The following is a 17,949-nucleotide window of genomic DNA, read 5'->3' as shown; positions in this document are numbered from 1 at the left end:
TATTAGGGCTGCATGTTAATCGTGGTAAATACCATACTGAAAGCTGCCTGCGACCTGCACTGGCCCTTCACTCTGACTCGCCCCGCCTCCTTCTGACACAGCTTCCTGTTTGGGACAGGACAGGTCAGAGGGAAGGGCTGGTGCAGGACACAAACAGCTTTCAGTATGGCTGCCTCAGCTGCAGAGCCAAAGACTTACTCAATGCTAAAGGTAAACTGGGTGGAAAGGGGAGGGAAGAGAGCCACCAGAGATCCAGCGGCAGGGGGGAGGGAGAGAACCGCGGACAGGGCTAAAAGAGGGAGAAAGAGATGCTGGACTGTGCACAGGGTTGGGGAGGGAGAAATAGGGAAGAATGGAGGGAGAGAAGTGGAGGGAGAGATGTTGGGCTCAGAAAGAGACAAAGAGAGAGAGAGAGATAATGGACCTGGGATGAAGAAAGTGGAAGGAAGGAAGAAAAAGAGAGGTGTTGGACTGGGGGAGGAGTTGGGAAAGAGAGAAAGGAGTGAGAGATAATGGACCTGGGGGTAGAGGAGGAGAAGAAGGGAGAGAAAGATGGATCTGAAGGCGGAAGAAAGAAAGATGCTGGGCCTTTAATCAATCAGTGGCATAGCTACAGGGGAAGAGAAGGGAGATGCCTTGGAGACCTAGGCCCTCTCCTTTGGGCTCAGGCCCCCTCCAAAACTGCAGTACCTGTTCAATGGATGGAGGGATAGCTCAAGCCCTGGCAGTCGAAGAAATCCACTGCCTTAGTCATCCCCTTCGTCCTCGTACTGCATTCCCCAAGCATGCTAAGTTTGTGCATGAACTGAGCATGTTTAGGGAGTGCCGGCATCATTGGCTGGAGGCACCCTGCTGACTTGCTCACTCCTGAGGCAGCACAAGGAGAAAGGGGGCCGCTTTGGCAGTGGATTTCTTCGACTGGCGGGGCTTAGGCATCCCACCAGCAAAACGTATGATACCTAATGGGGGGGTGAGGAGAAGAGGAAATAAGTGCCTCCCCAGTCCATCCCTGTACCACCTCCAATGGACTGTTGGCTATGCCCTACAGTTAATCACAATTAAAATTTGTAATCGAAATGCAGCCCTAATTATTATGGTAGTATAAGCAGTATAGAAAATTTTAATAAAGATAAAGAGTAGAGAGATATGGTAGCCGTGTTAGTCCACTTCTAAAGCCAGTCAATAGAAATAAAATAAAATAAAGAAAAGAAAATAAGATGATACCTTTTTTATTGGACTAACTTAATACTTGTTTTGATTAGCTTTCGAAGGTAGCCCTTCTTCGTCAGATCAGAAATAAGCAAATTTTGATAAGTAACAGCATAAATAATTGAAGCATCAAAATATTTCAGTGACAGTGTGAAAGGATGAGGGAGGGGTGGGCTAGGTGAGAAACAGAGAGGGCTGAGAGGATGGGGGACAGGGAGATATGCATGGTGATCAGAGGGTGACAAAGCAGTGAAATTTCATGGTTTATAATGGGCTAGAAAACCCAGATCTTTGTTAAGTCCTGTCTGGTGGGTGTCAAAATATTAATCATTTTGACTTCAAAGGTCTTGCGTTCCTGTATTGTTTTAAAGTTTCCTTTAAGTATTCTCACTATAAAATCACTAGTACAATGTTCTGGTTTTGTAAAGTGCTGTCCCACAGAGGTAACATCTTGGTTGGCACTGGCATTTTTCATATGATGTCTGTGTAAATTAAATCTCTTCTTCAGCATCTGGCTTGTCTCTCCAATATAGCACCCTTCGTCACATTTTTTACACTGGATGACATACGCTACATTTGAAGATGAGCATGTAAAGGATTCCTTTATGTTGAATATTTTTTCTTTGTGAATGACTGTGGGGTCTTGTGAAATGTTTTGGCATAGTTTGCAGCTGGATATATTGCAAGGATGTGTGCCATTCTCTTCTTTTTGGGTCTCTGTTGAGAGCTTGCTTCTCACTAACTTGTGTTTTAAATTGGGTGGCTGTCGGAAGGCCAGCACTGGTGAGGATGGGAATATCTCTTTCAGTAATTCATCCTCCTGGAGTAGTGGCTGCAGATCTCTTATGATTTTCCTCAGTTTTTCCAGCTCTGGGTTGTATGTCATTATAAGGGGGGTTCTGTCTGTGGCTTTCTTTTCCTTGTATTGTAGCAAACCTGGAAACCCTGGCAGACCAATCATATCAGGTATTGGCACACTCAAGGAGGAAATATCTGGACTTAGAGGGGATTCTGAAACCTCCTGTGCACAAGACAAAGAGCTTCATTCAAGACACCACAGACTTTCTGAATAAATTGAAAAATATCAAGCAATTACCACCGGGTACCTTCTGGTCACGATGGATGTAGAATCACTATACAGCAGCATGCCCCATGCGGATGGCATAGCTGCATGTGAGAAGCTCCTAAGAACATCCACACTGGACTATCAATACTCACCAGGAGCTATTACAAAATTAATCAAATTTATTCTAACTCACAACTATTTCCACTTTAACAATGATATCTACCTACAAATCATGGGCACCAGGACAGCACCCCAATATGCTAACCTCTTTATGGCTGAACTGAAAGAGACATTTCTGAATACATATCAGACCACACCCCTAAAATACTACCAGTATATTGATGATATTTTTATAATTTGGACAGAGGGGGAAGAAACTCAAAAACAATTTTACAGTTCTTTCAATACATACCATCCTAAAATCAGATTCAAAATTGGCTACTCCCCAGAAAAAGTCAATTTTTTGGACACCACAGTTTCAATCAGCAATGGCTACATACAAACATCCATATATAGGAAACCCACAGACAAATGCAGCTACCTCCACAACTCCAGCTTCACCCTTCACATACACAAAATCCATTATCCATAGCCAAGCCACAAGATACCACCGTATCTGCTTTGACCCAGGGGACAGAGATAGGCACCTCAAACTCCTGACTGCATCCTTCGAACAGAAAGGATACAACCCGAAAATAATCTCCAAGAATATTGCTTCCTCCCTCAAAACACCCAGGGAAAATCTGCTACAATACAAGGAAAAGAAAGCCACAGACAGAACCCCCCTTATAGTGACATACAACCCAGAGCTGGAAAAACTGAGGAAAATCATAAGAGATCTGCAGCCACTACTCCAGGAGGATGAATTACTGAAAGAGATATTCCCATCCTCACCAGTGCTGGCCTTCCGACAGCCACCCAATTTAAAACAAAGCTAGTGAGAAGCAAACTCTCAACAGAGACCCAAAAAGAAGAGAATGGCACACATCCTTGCAATATATCCAGCTGCAAACTATGCCAAAACATTTCACAAGACCCCACAGTCATTCACAAAGGAAAAATATTCAACATAAAGGAATCCTTTACATGCTCATCTTCAAATGTAGCGTATGTCATCCAGTGTAAAAAATGTGACGAAGGGTGCTATATTGGAGAAACAAGCCAGATGCTGAAGAAGAGATTTAATTTACACAGACATCATATGAAAAATGCCAGTGCCAACCAAGATGTTACCTCTGTGGGACAGCACTTTACAAAACCAGAACACTGTACTAATGATTTTATAGTGAGAATACTTAAAGGAAACTTTAAAACAATACAGGAACGCAAGACCTTTGAAGTCAAAATGATTAATATTTTGACACCCACCAGACAGGACTTAACAAAGATCTGGGTTTTCTAGCCCATTATAAACCATGAAATTTCACTGCTTTGTCACCCTCTGATCACCATGCATATCTCCCTGTCCCCCATCCTCTCAGCCCTCTCTGTTTCTCACCTAGCCCACCCCTCCCTCATCCTTTCACACTGTCACTGAAATACTTTGATGTTTCACTTATATATGCTGTTACTTATCAAAATTTGCTTATTTCTGATCTGACGAAGAAGGGCTACCTTCGAAAGCTAATCAAAACATGTATTAAGTTAGTCCAATAAAAAAGGTATCATCTTATTTTCTTTTCTATGTTTTATTTTATTCTATTGACTGGCTTTAGAAGTGGACTAACACGGCTACCATATCTCTCTACTCTTTATCTTTATTAAAATTTTCTATACTGCTTATACTACCATAATAATTAGGGCTGCATTTCAATTACAAATTTTATTTTATTCTATTTTTGTATTGACTGAATAAAGATAACGAATGAGCAGAGTTGATACCACACCGGGATCTGTCAGATGACATCACCCATCAGTGAGAATACTACATCCTGCTTGTCCTCAAAGAAAATACCAATACTAAATACAGTAATGTCAATTGCTAGATTCCAAACTCTTTTCTTTAAGATTCATTAGGCTTTTTTTGATAATCTCTTTGAACTGCAGTAGAAGAATGATTTTCCCTGAACTATAAGCACACCATTAGCCTAACCGATTCTATTAAGTTTACAAAGACTTGCTTAGAATTAAACTTACATGCTGAAATTGAATCTGCAGTTTTTGGCTTTGTTCTGTCAATTCCAAAAACTCCCTCATAATTTCATCCTTTTCTTTCCGAGCTTGCTGGAGGTTAGCAGTGAGCTGTGTTATAATGCCATCTCTTTGTTTGATGGCAGCTTCAAATTCCTGGAGCTACATGAGAGAAAAACAAGAATTGAAACATTAGAAAAACAATGGTATATAAAAATCTATACATCCTATCTGGTCTATTACATTTACATTCTGGTGGTGAGTTTTTAATATTAACCTCCAGTTTTCCCTTTCACTTCTTTGCAGCTAAGGATTCTCTATACTTTCACTTGAATTTTGCTATTCTTTTTGCCTCTACCACCTCTACTGGCTTGTTGTTCCATGCATCCATCATCTTTTCTAATATTACTCAAGTGTCATATCATGACCTGTTGTTCCTTTCCACTAAAAAAAAAATGGCTTGTTCCTGTGAGGTATCTGAATGTCTCCATCCTGCTTTTTGAACTCACTTCTTTTGAAAAGCATACTGTCTCTTCCCTCTTACTTTTATTGACCTTCCCTTGCCTACACAAAGGCTCTAGTTTGGTTAGCTCACTGTTCTATTTCACAATAATCTTCCCATCTTATGCTATTCTCAATTAAAGTTGGGTTATTAAAAAAAATCAATTGTACTGCACTTCAAATATATCATTTCTACCTTTGCTTGTATATTAAGCCACACTTGTGTGATGATTTCCGAAGTGGGCACTTCCAGAAAACATGGGAGAAACATTCTCATTTTGTAAGCAACAGGGCAAATGTTGCCCCCTCTTGTAGATTTTGTTCATCATTTTGTCCTTAAAGAGAGGCCCAGGATTGCTATATTTCTAGTAGTTTATGCCAATGATATGCTTCAATAATCATTCAGAAGATTCAAACCTCCTACCACAACTCACCCTTTATTTCAGTTTTAAGTCTTTGACTAAACCTCCATGCAGCTTTTCTAACCATACTGGAGATCTCTAGATAATATTGGCATAAAACAGACATGCCATCTTGAGTTTTCAAGATAATTTGCTGTCTTTCCTTCCCTTTAGACCCCTGCACATTGTTAAGGATATTCTTTTTTTTTTTTTTTGAGGGAAGGGTAGTGTATGGTTTTTTTTAATGGAAAATGCTACTCTTCTATTCAACCTACCCTGTGCTTTCTGAACTTCAGGATGTATTTGCTCCTCTCCTCCTCAGTTTCTGTGTGCTGGTTAACCCTCCCTAGTCAGGCCTTAGCTTTCCCTTACCACACACTAATCTTTCAATATATTATTCTTGCCATCAAGTTTAGCTGCACAAATCTGCCTATCATTTGTTACTTCTGATTAAATTCCTTTATTTCTCCCAGTGCAAGACTGACCTCCTTCACTTTCCATCTCGGTTTTTAGTAACCTTATCCTATCAGTACCAACCAAACCTACGCATCACAAGCAATTCCTGAAGCATCAAATGCCATACTAAAAACTTACCACATCTTCCTTCACGACCCTTAAAACTGTTCCTTATCTTTACTGTTAAAATGTTTGATTATGCCCTCCTCTCTTCCTTCACAGTCTCCTTCCTTTTCTTTCACAAAATACTGAACTCTTTCTAATCCATAAAAGCTTATTTCTACTGATGCAGTGGGAAGAATCTATAGTTAGGGTAATTTGGCAAGGAGGAATCTGGAAAGGGACCAGCCACCAGACAAAAGTCCCTGACCTGCTAGATGACATAATACTCTTCTGAAGAACTTTAATGGCTTGCAAGACACTGCACCATTCTCATCTGGAGACAAGCTATAGGAGTGACAAATTGTTGAGGTCACTGAGCCCAACATTCTTAACACGTTTTAAACCGATGTATGACGATTCATCATTACTCCTTTCACCGACTTTTAGATGATCCTTTCTGTAGGTAGAAAGCCTTTTGCCAGACTCATATCTTACAAAGCTCTTATGAATTCCAATTGAGGTAAATAGCATAGATGGGAGTTTTGGATAATTTTAAATAAAATCTAGCAATTTCAACATCTTGATTTTGCACATGGATTTTTTGCACTTTCCAGAGATGTGCTCAGGGAAAACAAGTGTACCTCCAGTCTGCAAAGCTGTGCAGCTTCACTCTCAAGTAAAATGTGGATACATTTCTGTCTTCCCTCCCCCCATACTCTAATTTATGTAGCACACACACTCAAACTTTATTTTCAATAAAGTACTTTTGCTGTCTAACACAATTTTGCAGTTTTTGCCTTTAAAAGGTCACAAATGAGTGCTTTGAGCCTGACAATTTCATGTCTATACAGAAATTGTCAATAATAATGCTACTATTAAAGCTCAGCCTATGCTTTCATTGAATTTTTTTTCTTGCTTGTTCCAACCTACAAGCTTTTTAATTTAAAAGTTATTCTTCTTGGGAAAGCAAGATGCCCTGGGTTGAAAACTCAGATAAAATTCTATGTGAACACACTCCAGGGGAAATTCTATGCCCTGTATAATGTACCCTCCAGAATTTGATGGGATAAAGTGGTTAGTGGGAGACAGTATAGCAGCACACAAAATAAGCCAAAGGGGTCCTTACAGAAACCTGCCCCTTGGCCTCTCTGACTACCCCTGAAGTCAGCACCTCCCCCATTATTACTGTCACCCTGCCTCAATGGCTCATGTCCTAAGAGAACAAAGAACTAATAGTACTGTGGAGCCCAGGCTCATCCAAAGAGGAGGGTGAAATGGAAGCCTAGTAGTTACAGCAAGGGTTGAGAACCAGGGCTGACAGTTTGAATCTCAATTTTCCCACTGATGTCTGTGACTTTGGACAGGTTACTTTACTGAGCACTGCTGGAAGTAAAGAGACTATAGGCTATCTGGGTTATGGAAATATCTAGTGTACTTGAATGTAACTTGCCTTGAAATTGGGTTTGGAAACACAAATCTAAAATCCAAATGCGAGTGAGTAAAATCCTCTGCCTTGTGGTTAAGACTATTTTTTTTCAGTTTGACAATCCTGAGTCTGAGAGAAGCAATAAGCAGTATGGAGCATATGCTTCTTGCAGAAACAATCACATTCACCTGTGCTTTACAAATAGCTTCAAAAAGTCTGCACTGAGCTGTTCTCAGGCTAGAGGTGATTTTCATATGAAACCTGAGATTACCTCCAAACTTCATTTAATGCAACCTTCTAGGAGCTGATAGTAGTTGTGGCAACACAGCTATGCTTGGCTGCTATTCTAAGAAGCTGACAGTGCCAACAGCACAATACTTTTCTCAGGTTCCATGGCTTGTCAAATTAAAAAGCCCTAACCATAAGGAAAAGGGCTCACTTTCTCCCCCAACTCCCATGTCTCTCCACAATTCATTGCTACCCCCATCCACCTACCCCAAACTCTACCATAGTCTGTTTTACTCTCTTCCCCCAGCCTGTCCCAACTACTATCACTTTTCTCCTCAGTGAGTCTGAGACGCATATCGCCAATATGAACACAAACTCATACTTATGGTGTACTACTACTGTACCCTAGCTGAGATAATATTTAACCATTTCTTTGACCTCATGTGCATCTTTCTTTAAATTAGTCACCTTACTTTCTAACTCCTCTTACTCTCTTATCTATATGTTCCATCTTTCTTTATACTCTATTACCTATTGTGTTGACATTGTAAGTAGTATACCATGATTCTAATGTTGTATTACCACGTGGATGTCAGAGATAGTGTTTCCTTCCTGACGCAGCAGTGAGAGCAGCGAAACGAGACGTTCTTGTTGAAGGGACAGAAGGAATCAGAATACATCACAATGGGAAAGAGGAAAGAAGCAGTGACATGCAGCTTGTAGCTGGTGGTTCACGGAACAGCTTGTAGCTGGCGGTTCACGGAAAACCCTGAAGCTAAGTACAGACTGTTTATGTTTGGGGAGAATAGAGATCCTACAAACAAAAAGCTGTGAGATTGAGCACTGCATTTAACCCTATTTAAATGTAAATGTACAACAGAATCAGTTGCAGAAAATATTCTGCTTGACACAAGAGGAAGCTGTGTTTCAGAGGGCAGGAATCACTGATTTTTCTCCGAGTGGGAGTTTTTTTCAGTGATTTAGAATCCTGACCTCTGAAAGAATTTGATAGCAAACAGCTTGAGCGCATGTAAGAAAATATCATGCAAAAGAGTTCTGAATAGAACAGCCAAGCCGGGAAGATCTGAGGTCCTCTTAATAAAAGTAAGAACAAACAAGTGTGATTTACAGCAGCAGTTGTTGGAAGCAGAATATTTTGAACACCACGTGGTAATACAACATTAGAATCAGAATATTTCACCAGTGCTCCCTATCTAGGCATTAAAGTAGTATACCATACCATACCTTGCATTGTCATTTGAATATTTTTACTACTATAATTGTCTATTGCTCGTGTTTGATTTATTCTCATTGTACATCACCTTGAGTGAATTCTGTCAAAAAGGCGGTAAATAAATCCTAATAAATAAATGTGCAACTGTGTAGCATTCCCCCACCCTGCAGAACACGCAGAATTCTGTTCAGTGCCGGCATCGGGTCTCTCTCCCCCTCCCCCCATAGATCACGTGGCAGGAGGAGGAGGAAGTGAACCACTGCACACTGAGTCATGTTCTCCTTCTCTGCCAGCTTAGGCCAGATCGTTTCAGGTGAACTGCGGTGTCCTATGGTTCACATAAGCATTTGAGTCTAAGGCAGCAGAGAAGGAGGAAGTGACCCGATATGCAGTTGTTCATTTCTTCCCCCTCTTGCCATGCGAGTTCTGCAGGGGAGGGGGAGAGCCAGCTCCAGGAGTATGATGAAGGGGTGGGGGGAGCAGAGAAAGGTGTGTGTGCCATTGGGGAGGGTGAAGGAGGCAGGAGCTTCAGGGAACTAGGAGGAATTTTCGGGCCATAGGATATGGAAATTCTGTGCAAAAATGCTATAAATAAATAGCGCAGAATTTTGTGCATAATTCCCCCAGGAGTAACACCTGAGGAAACTGTGAGAAATAAATTAAATTAAAACCTCCATGTCTTAGGGTAATTTTCTTTATTCTAGCTCAAATTATTCCTCAAAAACAGTGACCATATTGTACTATTTTGAGAAATGAAACAACACAACTTTGCTGAATAGCGAAGATACTTACCTGTAAGCAGGTATTCTCCAAGGACAGCAGGCCATATATTCTCAAATGCTTTAGATAGCATTGAGTGTGTGCATTGTACTCCCACCACGCATGCGCGAGTGCCTTCCCACCTGCCGCGAGAGCGCGAGACTTGCAGTAGCATACCACAAAAAGGAGACAACTCAATGGAACCTCGCAATGGCATGGTCAAAATACAGATTACCCTGAAAACTATATACAACTGGGAGAGTGCAGCCTGAAACAGAATACAAAATGGGCCTACGGGAGTGAAGTTATATTCTAGACCCCAAACAAATTCTGCAGTACTGTCTTGCCCAAAGCGACTGTCACATTGGGTATCCTGCTCAAGGCGGTAGTGTGCACCAAAGACCATGTTGCAGCCTTGCAAATTTCTTCAATGGAGACTGACAGAAAGTGGGCTACCAACGCAGCCATGGCTCTGACACTGTGAGCCTTGATATGATCCTCAAGGGTCAGCCCAGCCTGAGCATAAGTGAAGAAAATGCAATCTGCCAGCCAACTGGAAAAGGTGCGTTTCCAGATGGCAACCCCCATCCTGTTCGGGTCAAAAGAAACAAAAAGTTGGGTGGACTGTCTGTGGGGCCTAGTCCACGCCACGTAAAAGGCCAATGCATGCTTGCAGTCCAAGGTGTGCAGTGCGCTCTTGCCAGGATGGGCATAAAGTTGGGGAAAAAATATTGCCAAAACAATCGACTGGAACTTCAACACAACCTTAGGCAGGAACTTAGGGTGCGTGCAGAGAACTACTCTGTTGTGAAGAAACTTAGTATAAGGTGCATCCACTACTAAGGCCTGAAGCTCACTGCCCCTTTGAGCTAAAGTAACAGCCAACAAAAATATGACCTACCAGGTCAAGTACTTCAGAGGACAGAAATCAAGCTGCTCAAAAGGAGCTTTTATCACTACTACTATTTAGCATTTTTATAGCGCTACAAGGTGTACGCAGCGCTGCACAAACATAGAAGAAAAAATAAAGTAATCAAATCAAATCATTTAATGTGTACAGGAAGGAGGAGAGGAGGGTAGGTGGAGGCGAGCGGTTACAGCTGGGTGAGAAGAACGTGGAGGTCCCATGACACAGACGGGGGTTTGACAGGGGGCTTTGTCAACAGCAAACCTCTCATGAAGCGAACAACTAGAGGCTGTCCAGAGATGGGCTTATCCTCTACATGTTTATGATAAGCACTAATTGCACAGAGATGAACCCTTATGGAGTTGGTCTTACCAGACTAGGAGAGGTGCAGAAGGTATTAAAGAAGGATCCGTGTAGGGCAGGAAACAGGATCTAGGGCCTTGACCCCACAAAAGATGGCAAACCTCCTCCTATTGAAAGAGTAACATCTCTTAGTGGAATCTTTCCTGCAAGCCAGGAAGACCCTGGAGACACACTCTGGAAGATGCAAGGAAGCAAATTCTAAGCACTCAACATCCATGCCATTAGTGCCAGAGACTGTAGTATGGGATGCAGAAGAGATCCCTTGTTCTGCGTGATAAGGATCGGAAAACATGCGGTGAAAACACTTTCTTTATTGATTCAGTCTTGATTAAAATTGAGTACAAAGACACAGTCAAAGACAGACTCACTCAACACAGGCCGTGTTTTGTCTTTACAGCCTTCATCAGGAGTTAGCTGTAATTCTAGACTGTACTTGAGACTCCAAGAGCACTTGTGGGATACAATTGAACTCAAGCAACAAAAAAAACCCAGTTTGAAGTGGCTATGCAGAGAAAAGGCCTTCAAATCAGGTATCTATGTCGCAGGAATTAGTTAAAACTTAACAGTGTTGCTGCTAGCTTTAAACTACTAAACCAGAGCTCCTACGATTGACATAGCATACCTCAAGTTGGAAAACTGGCTAAGGAGCAGCTATAAAATCCTTCTTCATCATTCTGAAACGTTCAGGTATGATGCAACCAGGAACTGGAGGTGCCAGTGAAGAGAGGGGACCCAAACAATCCAAAGAAATACATTTGCAACAGACCCTCGCATACAATCAGCAAAGAAATAACCAATGAAAACAAAGGGAAAGGATGTGTATGAAAGGGGTAAACTGAGGGGAACAGGTAAAGGGTCATGGATTTGATATACTGCCTTTCTGTGGTACAACCAAAGCAGTTTACATATATGATATGCAGGTACTTTCTCTGTTCCTAGTGGGCTCACAATCTAGGTTTTGTACCTGGTGCAATAAAGGGTTAGGTGACTTGCTCAGGGTCACAAGAACCTGCAGTGGGAATCAAACCTGGTTCCCCAGGTTCTCAGCCTACTGCACTAACCGTTAGGCTACTCCTCCACTCCAAAAGGAATGTGCCAATGAGTATCAACATTCTAAGTCTATGCTTAGGTTCTGTTTGTATGGTAGAAGGTACAGACCAGTTAATGTACAAAACAAGATTTGTACTCTTCTTACCAATTACTCTTAAATAAATAATCATTTTTGTCCACCAAAACCAAAGAGCAAAGGCAACACAAAATAATTATACCTGTTGCAGTCCCTCTGTGCCAAATGCTGCCCTCATTTCTTCCAGCTCTCTGTTAAGCTCTTCAATCTCTTGTTGTTTCCCAACCAATTCATCCTCCATCACCTCTATCCGTGTCTGAGAGCTCTGCATTTCATGTACTGAATAACATTCTGGCACTCCAAATTCTTCTTCCTAAATCAGTTGAAGTTCATTAACAATCGGAACTTGTAGGTTTACTAGGGCAAAACAGACTCAAACACTGAATGCTGTATAAAGCAGTACTTTGCAATGTTAAAATACCATGCAGCATCTAGCAGCTTATTTCCCTGGCAACCAGTTTTGTTGTTTAATATAATTTGCAACTGAAGAGCAACTGACACAGTTCTATACAGAATCGTGTTACCTCCACCGAGAAGCCTGTTTTTCTTTTTTTTTTCTCTTTTTAAAAATATTGTGCAGTTTATTGTTGAAATGATCATAACCCACTTTTATAATTAACATGCAAACTATGCGGCATGCATAACATGACCCTATATAGCATGCAGTTAACCTATTAGTTAGAAAGCAAATACTGCTAGTAAATTCATGGCATTGTTACAATGTCAAAATGCCTAACATGTTTTAAATGCAAGGTTAGTATTAACTTTGTTGAAATACTCTACCAGCAATAAGTTTGCAGGCATTTTTGTTCTTGTCTCAAAACTGCAACCATTTACCTGTACAAAAATAATTTCTAGATATAGTATGATCTACTTAATTATTTCAGTTTAAGTTTTGAAAAAGATTACATAGGACAAGGACATAGCATCTCTAGGGGAGAGGAAGGGATAGTAGATGGCATGGATGGGCAGAATGCCTTCATTTTTCTCTGTTTGTTTCTTTCTAAAAGAAAAGTCCATAAGCTATTATTAAGATGGACTTGGAGAAAATCCACTACTTATTTCTAGGATAAGCAGCATAAAATGTATTGTTCTGTTTTGGGATCTCGCCAGGTACTTGTCCTGGATTGGCCACTGTTGGAAACAGGATGTTGGATTTGATGGACCTTCGGTCTGCCCAGTATGGCAACGCTTATGTTCTTATGTTTCTTTCTATGTTTCTCTTATTTTGTTAATACTTGAATTTTAAAAATATTACCCCTAAACAATCAAGTTGCTTATAATGCACAAATGTTCAGTTCCTCGTTACTCTAATGTTATTATTGAAAAACAGAGTTCCAATGCCATATCATACATACTAAGTTAAAAAAAAAAGCCTAGATGAATTTCATAATTACATTTATGCTATATGTATTATGAAACTAGAAAACATGTCATTTTATGAAACATTATGAAATTTTAAAAACATCATGAAATTTTAAAAACATCCAAAATGCATTTGAAGTTTACATCACTTCATGATCACTGCTTCAGTTCTGCATGGAATGACAACTTAACAGAAAAAAAAACTGTTAAGGGCAACACTACAGTATAACCTTCAAAATAGCTTCCCTAGTACCTGTGTTGTGTGTTGCTGGCCTCTGACAGCCTAACAGTCCATCACTCTTTCAAAGACTAATTCTGCAGTTTTACTAGAACGTTATTCTAAGTGAAGATAAAATACCAAGTTAAAAAAAAAAAACAAGGTTACCTGCATTATGAACCATTAAGATTTTATTTTCTTACTTAAAGCCTGTTTAGTATAAAATGGAACACCCAAGAACTTGGGGCCCTGTTTACTAAGCTGCACTATAGGCGCGCTAACGATAGAGACACCCATTATATTCCTATGGGTGTCTCTAGCATTAGCACATGCTAAAAACTCTGTGCGCCTACTGCGCAGCTTAGTAAACTGAGCCCTTAGAGTGCAGCTTACTAAGCTGCACTAAAAAGTGGCTTTTGTGCACTCTTACATGGGTTTTCCTGTGCACTAACGCCATTTTTACCACAGTCAGAAAATGATCGATTTGCTATTTTTTCTATTAGTGCACAGCCATTAAAAGAATTACTGCGGGCGAACTGCTAGCATATAGGCAGTAAAGGCTCACGTCAAAATCCTGCAGTAACTAGTAAGCGTGTGGTAATGTGGACGCGCTAACTGATTAGTCCAGGAATGCCTACTCTCCACCCCCCCCCCCCCCAACAAAAATAAACAAATATTTTTTTTTAGCATGTGGGTAGGATGCACAGATTTGTAACTTAACACAATCCAACTGGGATCAAATGAGACAACTATACAGACTTTCTGATTGGTTCAGTCCTTTGAAGGCAGTGTGCTTACAGTTCAAAAAATACCTTCAGCAAGAATTTAAGGTGGGTTCAAAGAACAACCTTGTTATGGTGAAACTGATTATAGGGTTCATAAATCACTAATACCTGACGATAACTTGCCCCTCTAGCTGAGATTACTGCCACTAGAAAAAGGACTTTCCAAATAATGAAGGGAAGAAGTTTCCAATGGCTCACAAGGCAGTTTCATTAATGATGCTAGCACCAGTTTAAGGTCCAAATGCACGCTGGGGAGGGGGGGGGGGGGGGGGGGGAGATGCTTTTATAGTCAAAATTTTGATATGAAGAAACCCCTTCATGAATCATGACATAACAGTACTGTGGGAAGCTGGAAAGCTATCCACTGAAGCATGGTAGGCTGAAAACATAAGAATATGCATTCTTATGGAGGATATTTGAAGGCTTCACTGATACAGTTGATACAAGTCCTATACAACTGTAGTTGGTAACCAGAAGTGTGAAACATTATTTTTTACCTGATAATTTTGTTTCCTTTAGTCGCAGCAGATTAATCCAGACACTTGTGGGTTGTGACCATCTACCAGCAGGTGGAGATGGACAGCGCTGAACTGCATGGTCTTACAGGATGGGACTCTCCTTGGTCAGTTAGTATTTCTCATGACAAAGCAGAAGAAAACAGAATTATAACATTTGTCATTCCTCACAAGGAAAGTGATAATCCAAGAACTGCAAACATATAAACCGAATATAACTGTCCAACTAAAATATAAAAATGCAGCAACAAGTTCTAACAGAGAGGACTAACACTGAGGAGCCACTGGAAAAACAGGGTGGACCTCTGGATTCATCTGCTGCGACTAAAGGAAAGAAAATTATCAGACAAGAAGTAACTTTTTGTTCCTTAGTGTCAGCAGCAGATAAATCCAGAGACTTGTGAGATGTAGCAAAGCAGTCCTAAAGTAGAGTGGGAACCTGAAGCTCCCGCAAATAGCACTGATGCTCCAAGAGATGCATCTGGCCGAGCGGAGACATTAAAACGGTAGTGTCTGGAAAAGGTACACAAGGAAGACCATGTCACCACCCTACACATTTCCTCCTGGAAGAACAGACTGGCTTCCGCCCAGGAAGTCATGACAGCTCAGGTAGAAGGTGTCCGGAATCCAGCAGGAAGTAGTTTACCCGCTAGTAAACACACAGATGTGATAGCCTCCTTGAGCTGCCTTGATCCAGTGAGTTAGCGTGGCTTTGGAAGTCACATTACCTTTCCAAGGTCCCGAGCAAAGCATGAACGAATGATCTGATCAACGGAACTCGTTGGTCACTTACAAATAGTGTACGAGTACATGGCGAACGTCAAGGAAGCAGGAAGAAACAAAGGTTGATTGAGATGAAAGGCAAAAACAACCTTAGGAAGAAAAGGTGGGAATGTGTGCCCCATCACCCCTTCAGGAGAAATCCGCAAGATCTTGACAGGATGAAGTCTAGAGTTCCAAAATCCTGCTTGCATCGATACATGGATCTCCGATTAAAACTGGGCTGCCCTGGACAATAGCACCTGGTATTTTTAAAACGAGGGCGAGCCTGACCCAAACAGAAAGAATGCTTAAACATGTCCTCGGGAAGACACTGAGTCTTTGAGTCACCCAGATCTTTCACCAACTTCGCTAAGTCCTCACTCTTAAAAAGGGAGCTTAAGCAGCCGTTGGTTGAAGCTGCATCTGCCACCCAGTGGTGCAACCACAGCAAACGACAGGCTGTGACGGCCAAAGACATGCTTGGTCAACGCCCGAATCAAGCCATACAAGGAATCTGCCAAACATGCCAGCTCCATCTCCACATCTGACAATTCAGGAGGAGGTTGACTATCAGACTTCTGGAAGGAATTTGAAATCTGTTGCACCCAGCTAAGGCATGCCCTAGCAGCATATGAGATGCAGATAGCCGCCTGCAGAGAGAAAGAGAGAGAGAGAACTTCTGAATTGTCAGAAGGCTTTGCTGAATCCACCAGTTGAGGCCGAGTTTGGGTTCCAAGAGAGATGGAGACCAACAGCTGAGAAGAAACCCCTGAAGTGTTCTGATGTGGAATCTGGCCCATGGAAGAACATACAAGATAGAGGCCATTGTGCCCAGAACTTGAACATATTCCCAGACCCCAGGACCTGGCAGGGAAAGTAGAAGCTGACTTGGGTGTGAATCTTTTACTGATGAATAACAAGAAGAAATGTCTTCCCTAAGCCTATGTCGAATATCACTCCCATATACGCCAAGATTTGTGTCAGAAACAACTGACTTGTGGTAAAATGGAATACCAATCCTACGGACTGAAGAAGAGTAGCTACCTTGGATGAAACTTGCAAACTCTCTTGATAGGAAGAGTCGCAAATCAGCCAAATCACGAGGTATGTATGAACCTACAATCCATCCTTGCGAAGGAAGGCTGCCACTACTACCATGACCTTTAAAAAATATCCTTGGTGATGTGGAAAGGCTGAATGACATGGTTATAAACTGATAATGTTTCCCAAGGATTGCAAATCTTCTGTGGGAAGGTGAAGTGGGAATAAGAAAGCACGCTTCCTTGAGATCCAGGGAAGTTAGAAACTCTCCCTGATGGACTGAAACTATTACAGACTGCATTGTTTGCACTGTGAAATGCTGAACCTTTAATACTCTGTTCATTCTTTTGATGTCCAAACCCAGGTGGAAGGAAGCTTCCTTCTTTGGAACTACAAAGTAAATGGAATAACTTCCTATTCCCCAATTGCAATTGGTGACAATCTCGACTGTGCCTAAATGAAGAAGAATTTGCGAGGTGGCTTGAACTGCTTGATATTTGAGCTGGAGCTTGCATGGAGATTTCAAGAAAAAATCTGCAGTGGAATGGGAGAACTCCAGTTTGTAACCCTGCTTTATTATTTCCAAGACACATTGGTCTAAGGTAATTCTGGTCCACTCCTCATGGAACCTGGAGAGGAGTCCTGCTATTATGAAACCCGAGGAGTGAACCAAGACCCCATCATTGGGAAATGCAGAAGGCACTGGTAGACCTAGAGTTTGAAGCAGAGTTCTCTCTGTCAGCATGAAAGACAGTTTGTCTTTGTTGAAGTGGGAATCCAGAAAGTAAGATTTGCCTGGCCTGTAGCACTTGGCCTCACGAAACCTAAGACAAGGCTAAGAGGATTTAAAAGAATCTTTAGACTTGCCATCTGGCAATCTATGAGACTTGGAGTCCCCTAGATCTTTACCCAACTTCTCTAGATCTTTACCAAACAGAAGTTTTCCTCTAAAAGGTAGCTTGCTAAATGTGACTAAGAAGCCACATCAGCTGTCCAATGCCTAAGCCAGAACTATCTTCTTGCCAAAAGGGTCAAGAACTGGCTGGCACAGCTACGCACTGGATCGTCAGCCATTGCAAATAAAATAAAAGTAAAACCAGACCTGACCCAAAGGTGAAAGAAAATGTAGAGATACACTCAGGCAAGGACTCAGCCTAGAAGAGCCAGCCATCGGGAGTCCTGCCTGTCAAACTCAGTGCTGCTGGAAGCACACTCACATCCTATCCTAGTCCTTCATACTGGCTCAAACCAGTATTTCTCCTACAGCCAAGGCTGTGGGCATTAAAGAATTATGCCCCCAATTTTTTTTTCAGAGAGAGGAAGGAGAATGGAGGAAGGGCTGGAGAGGGGAGAAGG

The 17,949-nt window shown here is 41.5% G+C and overlaps 1 protein-coding gene across 3 annotated transcripts in view; it reads right to left on the bottom strand.

Moving 5' to 3' along the window:
• AKAP9 (A-kinase anchoring protein 9) overlaps positions 1-17,949 on the bottom strand; it is a 547,514-nt gene that overhangs the window by 482,229 nt on the left and 47,336 nt on the right. For 2 of the 3 annotated variants that reach the window (XM_030200158.1, XM_030200166.1), the window contains exons 4-6: positions 12,692-12,745; positions 12,051-12,221; positions 4,412-4,567 (exon numbers count right to left, since the gene is read on the bottom strand). In XM_030200158.1, the coding sequence (XP_030056018.1) occupies positions 4,412-4,567; positions 12,051-12,221; positions 12,692-12,745 (381 nt within the window). The remainder of the gene's footprint in view (positions 1-4,411; positions 4,568-12,050; positions 12,222-12,691; positions 12,746-17,949) is intronic. The other variant, XM_030200175.1, reaches the window with a different exon arrangement.

This window comes from Microcaecilia unicolor, chromosome 1 (assembly GCF_901765095.1).
Source record: "Microcaecilia unicolor chromosome 1, aMicUni1.1, whole genome shotgun sequence".
NCBI lineage: Eukaryota > Metazoa > Chordata > Amphibia > Gymnophiona > Siphonopidae > Microcaecilia > Microcaecilia unicolor.
This window is presented reverse-complemented; position numbering and strand designations above follow the sequence as displayed.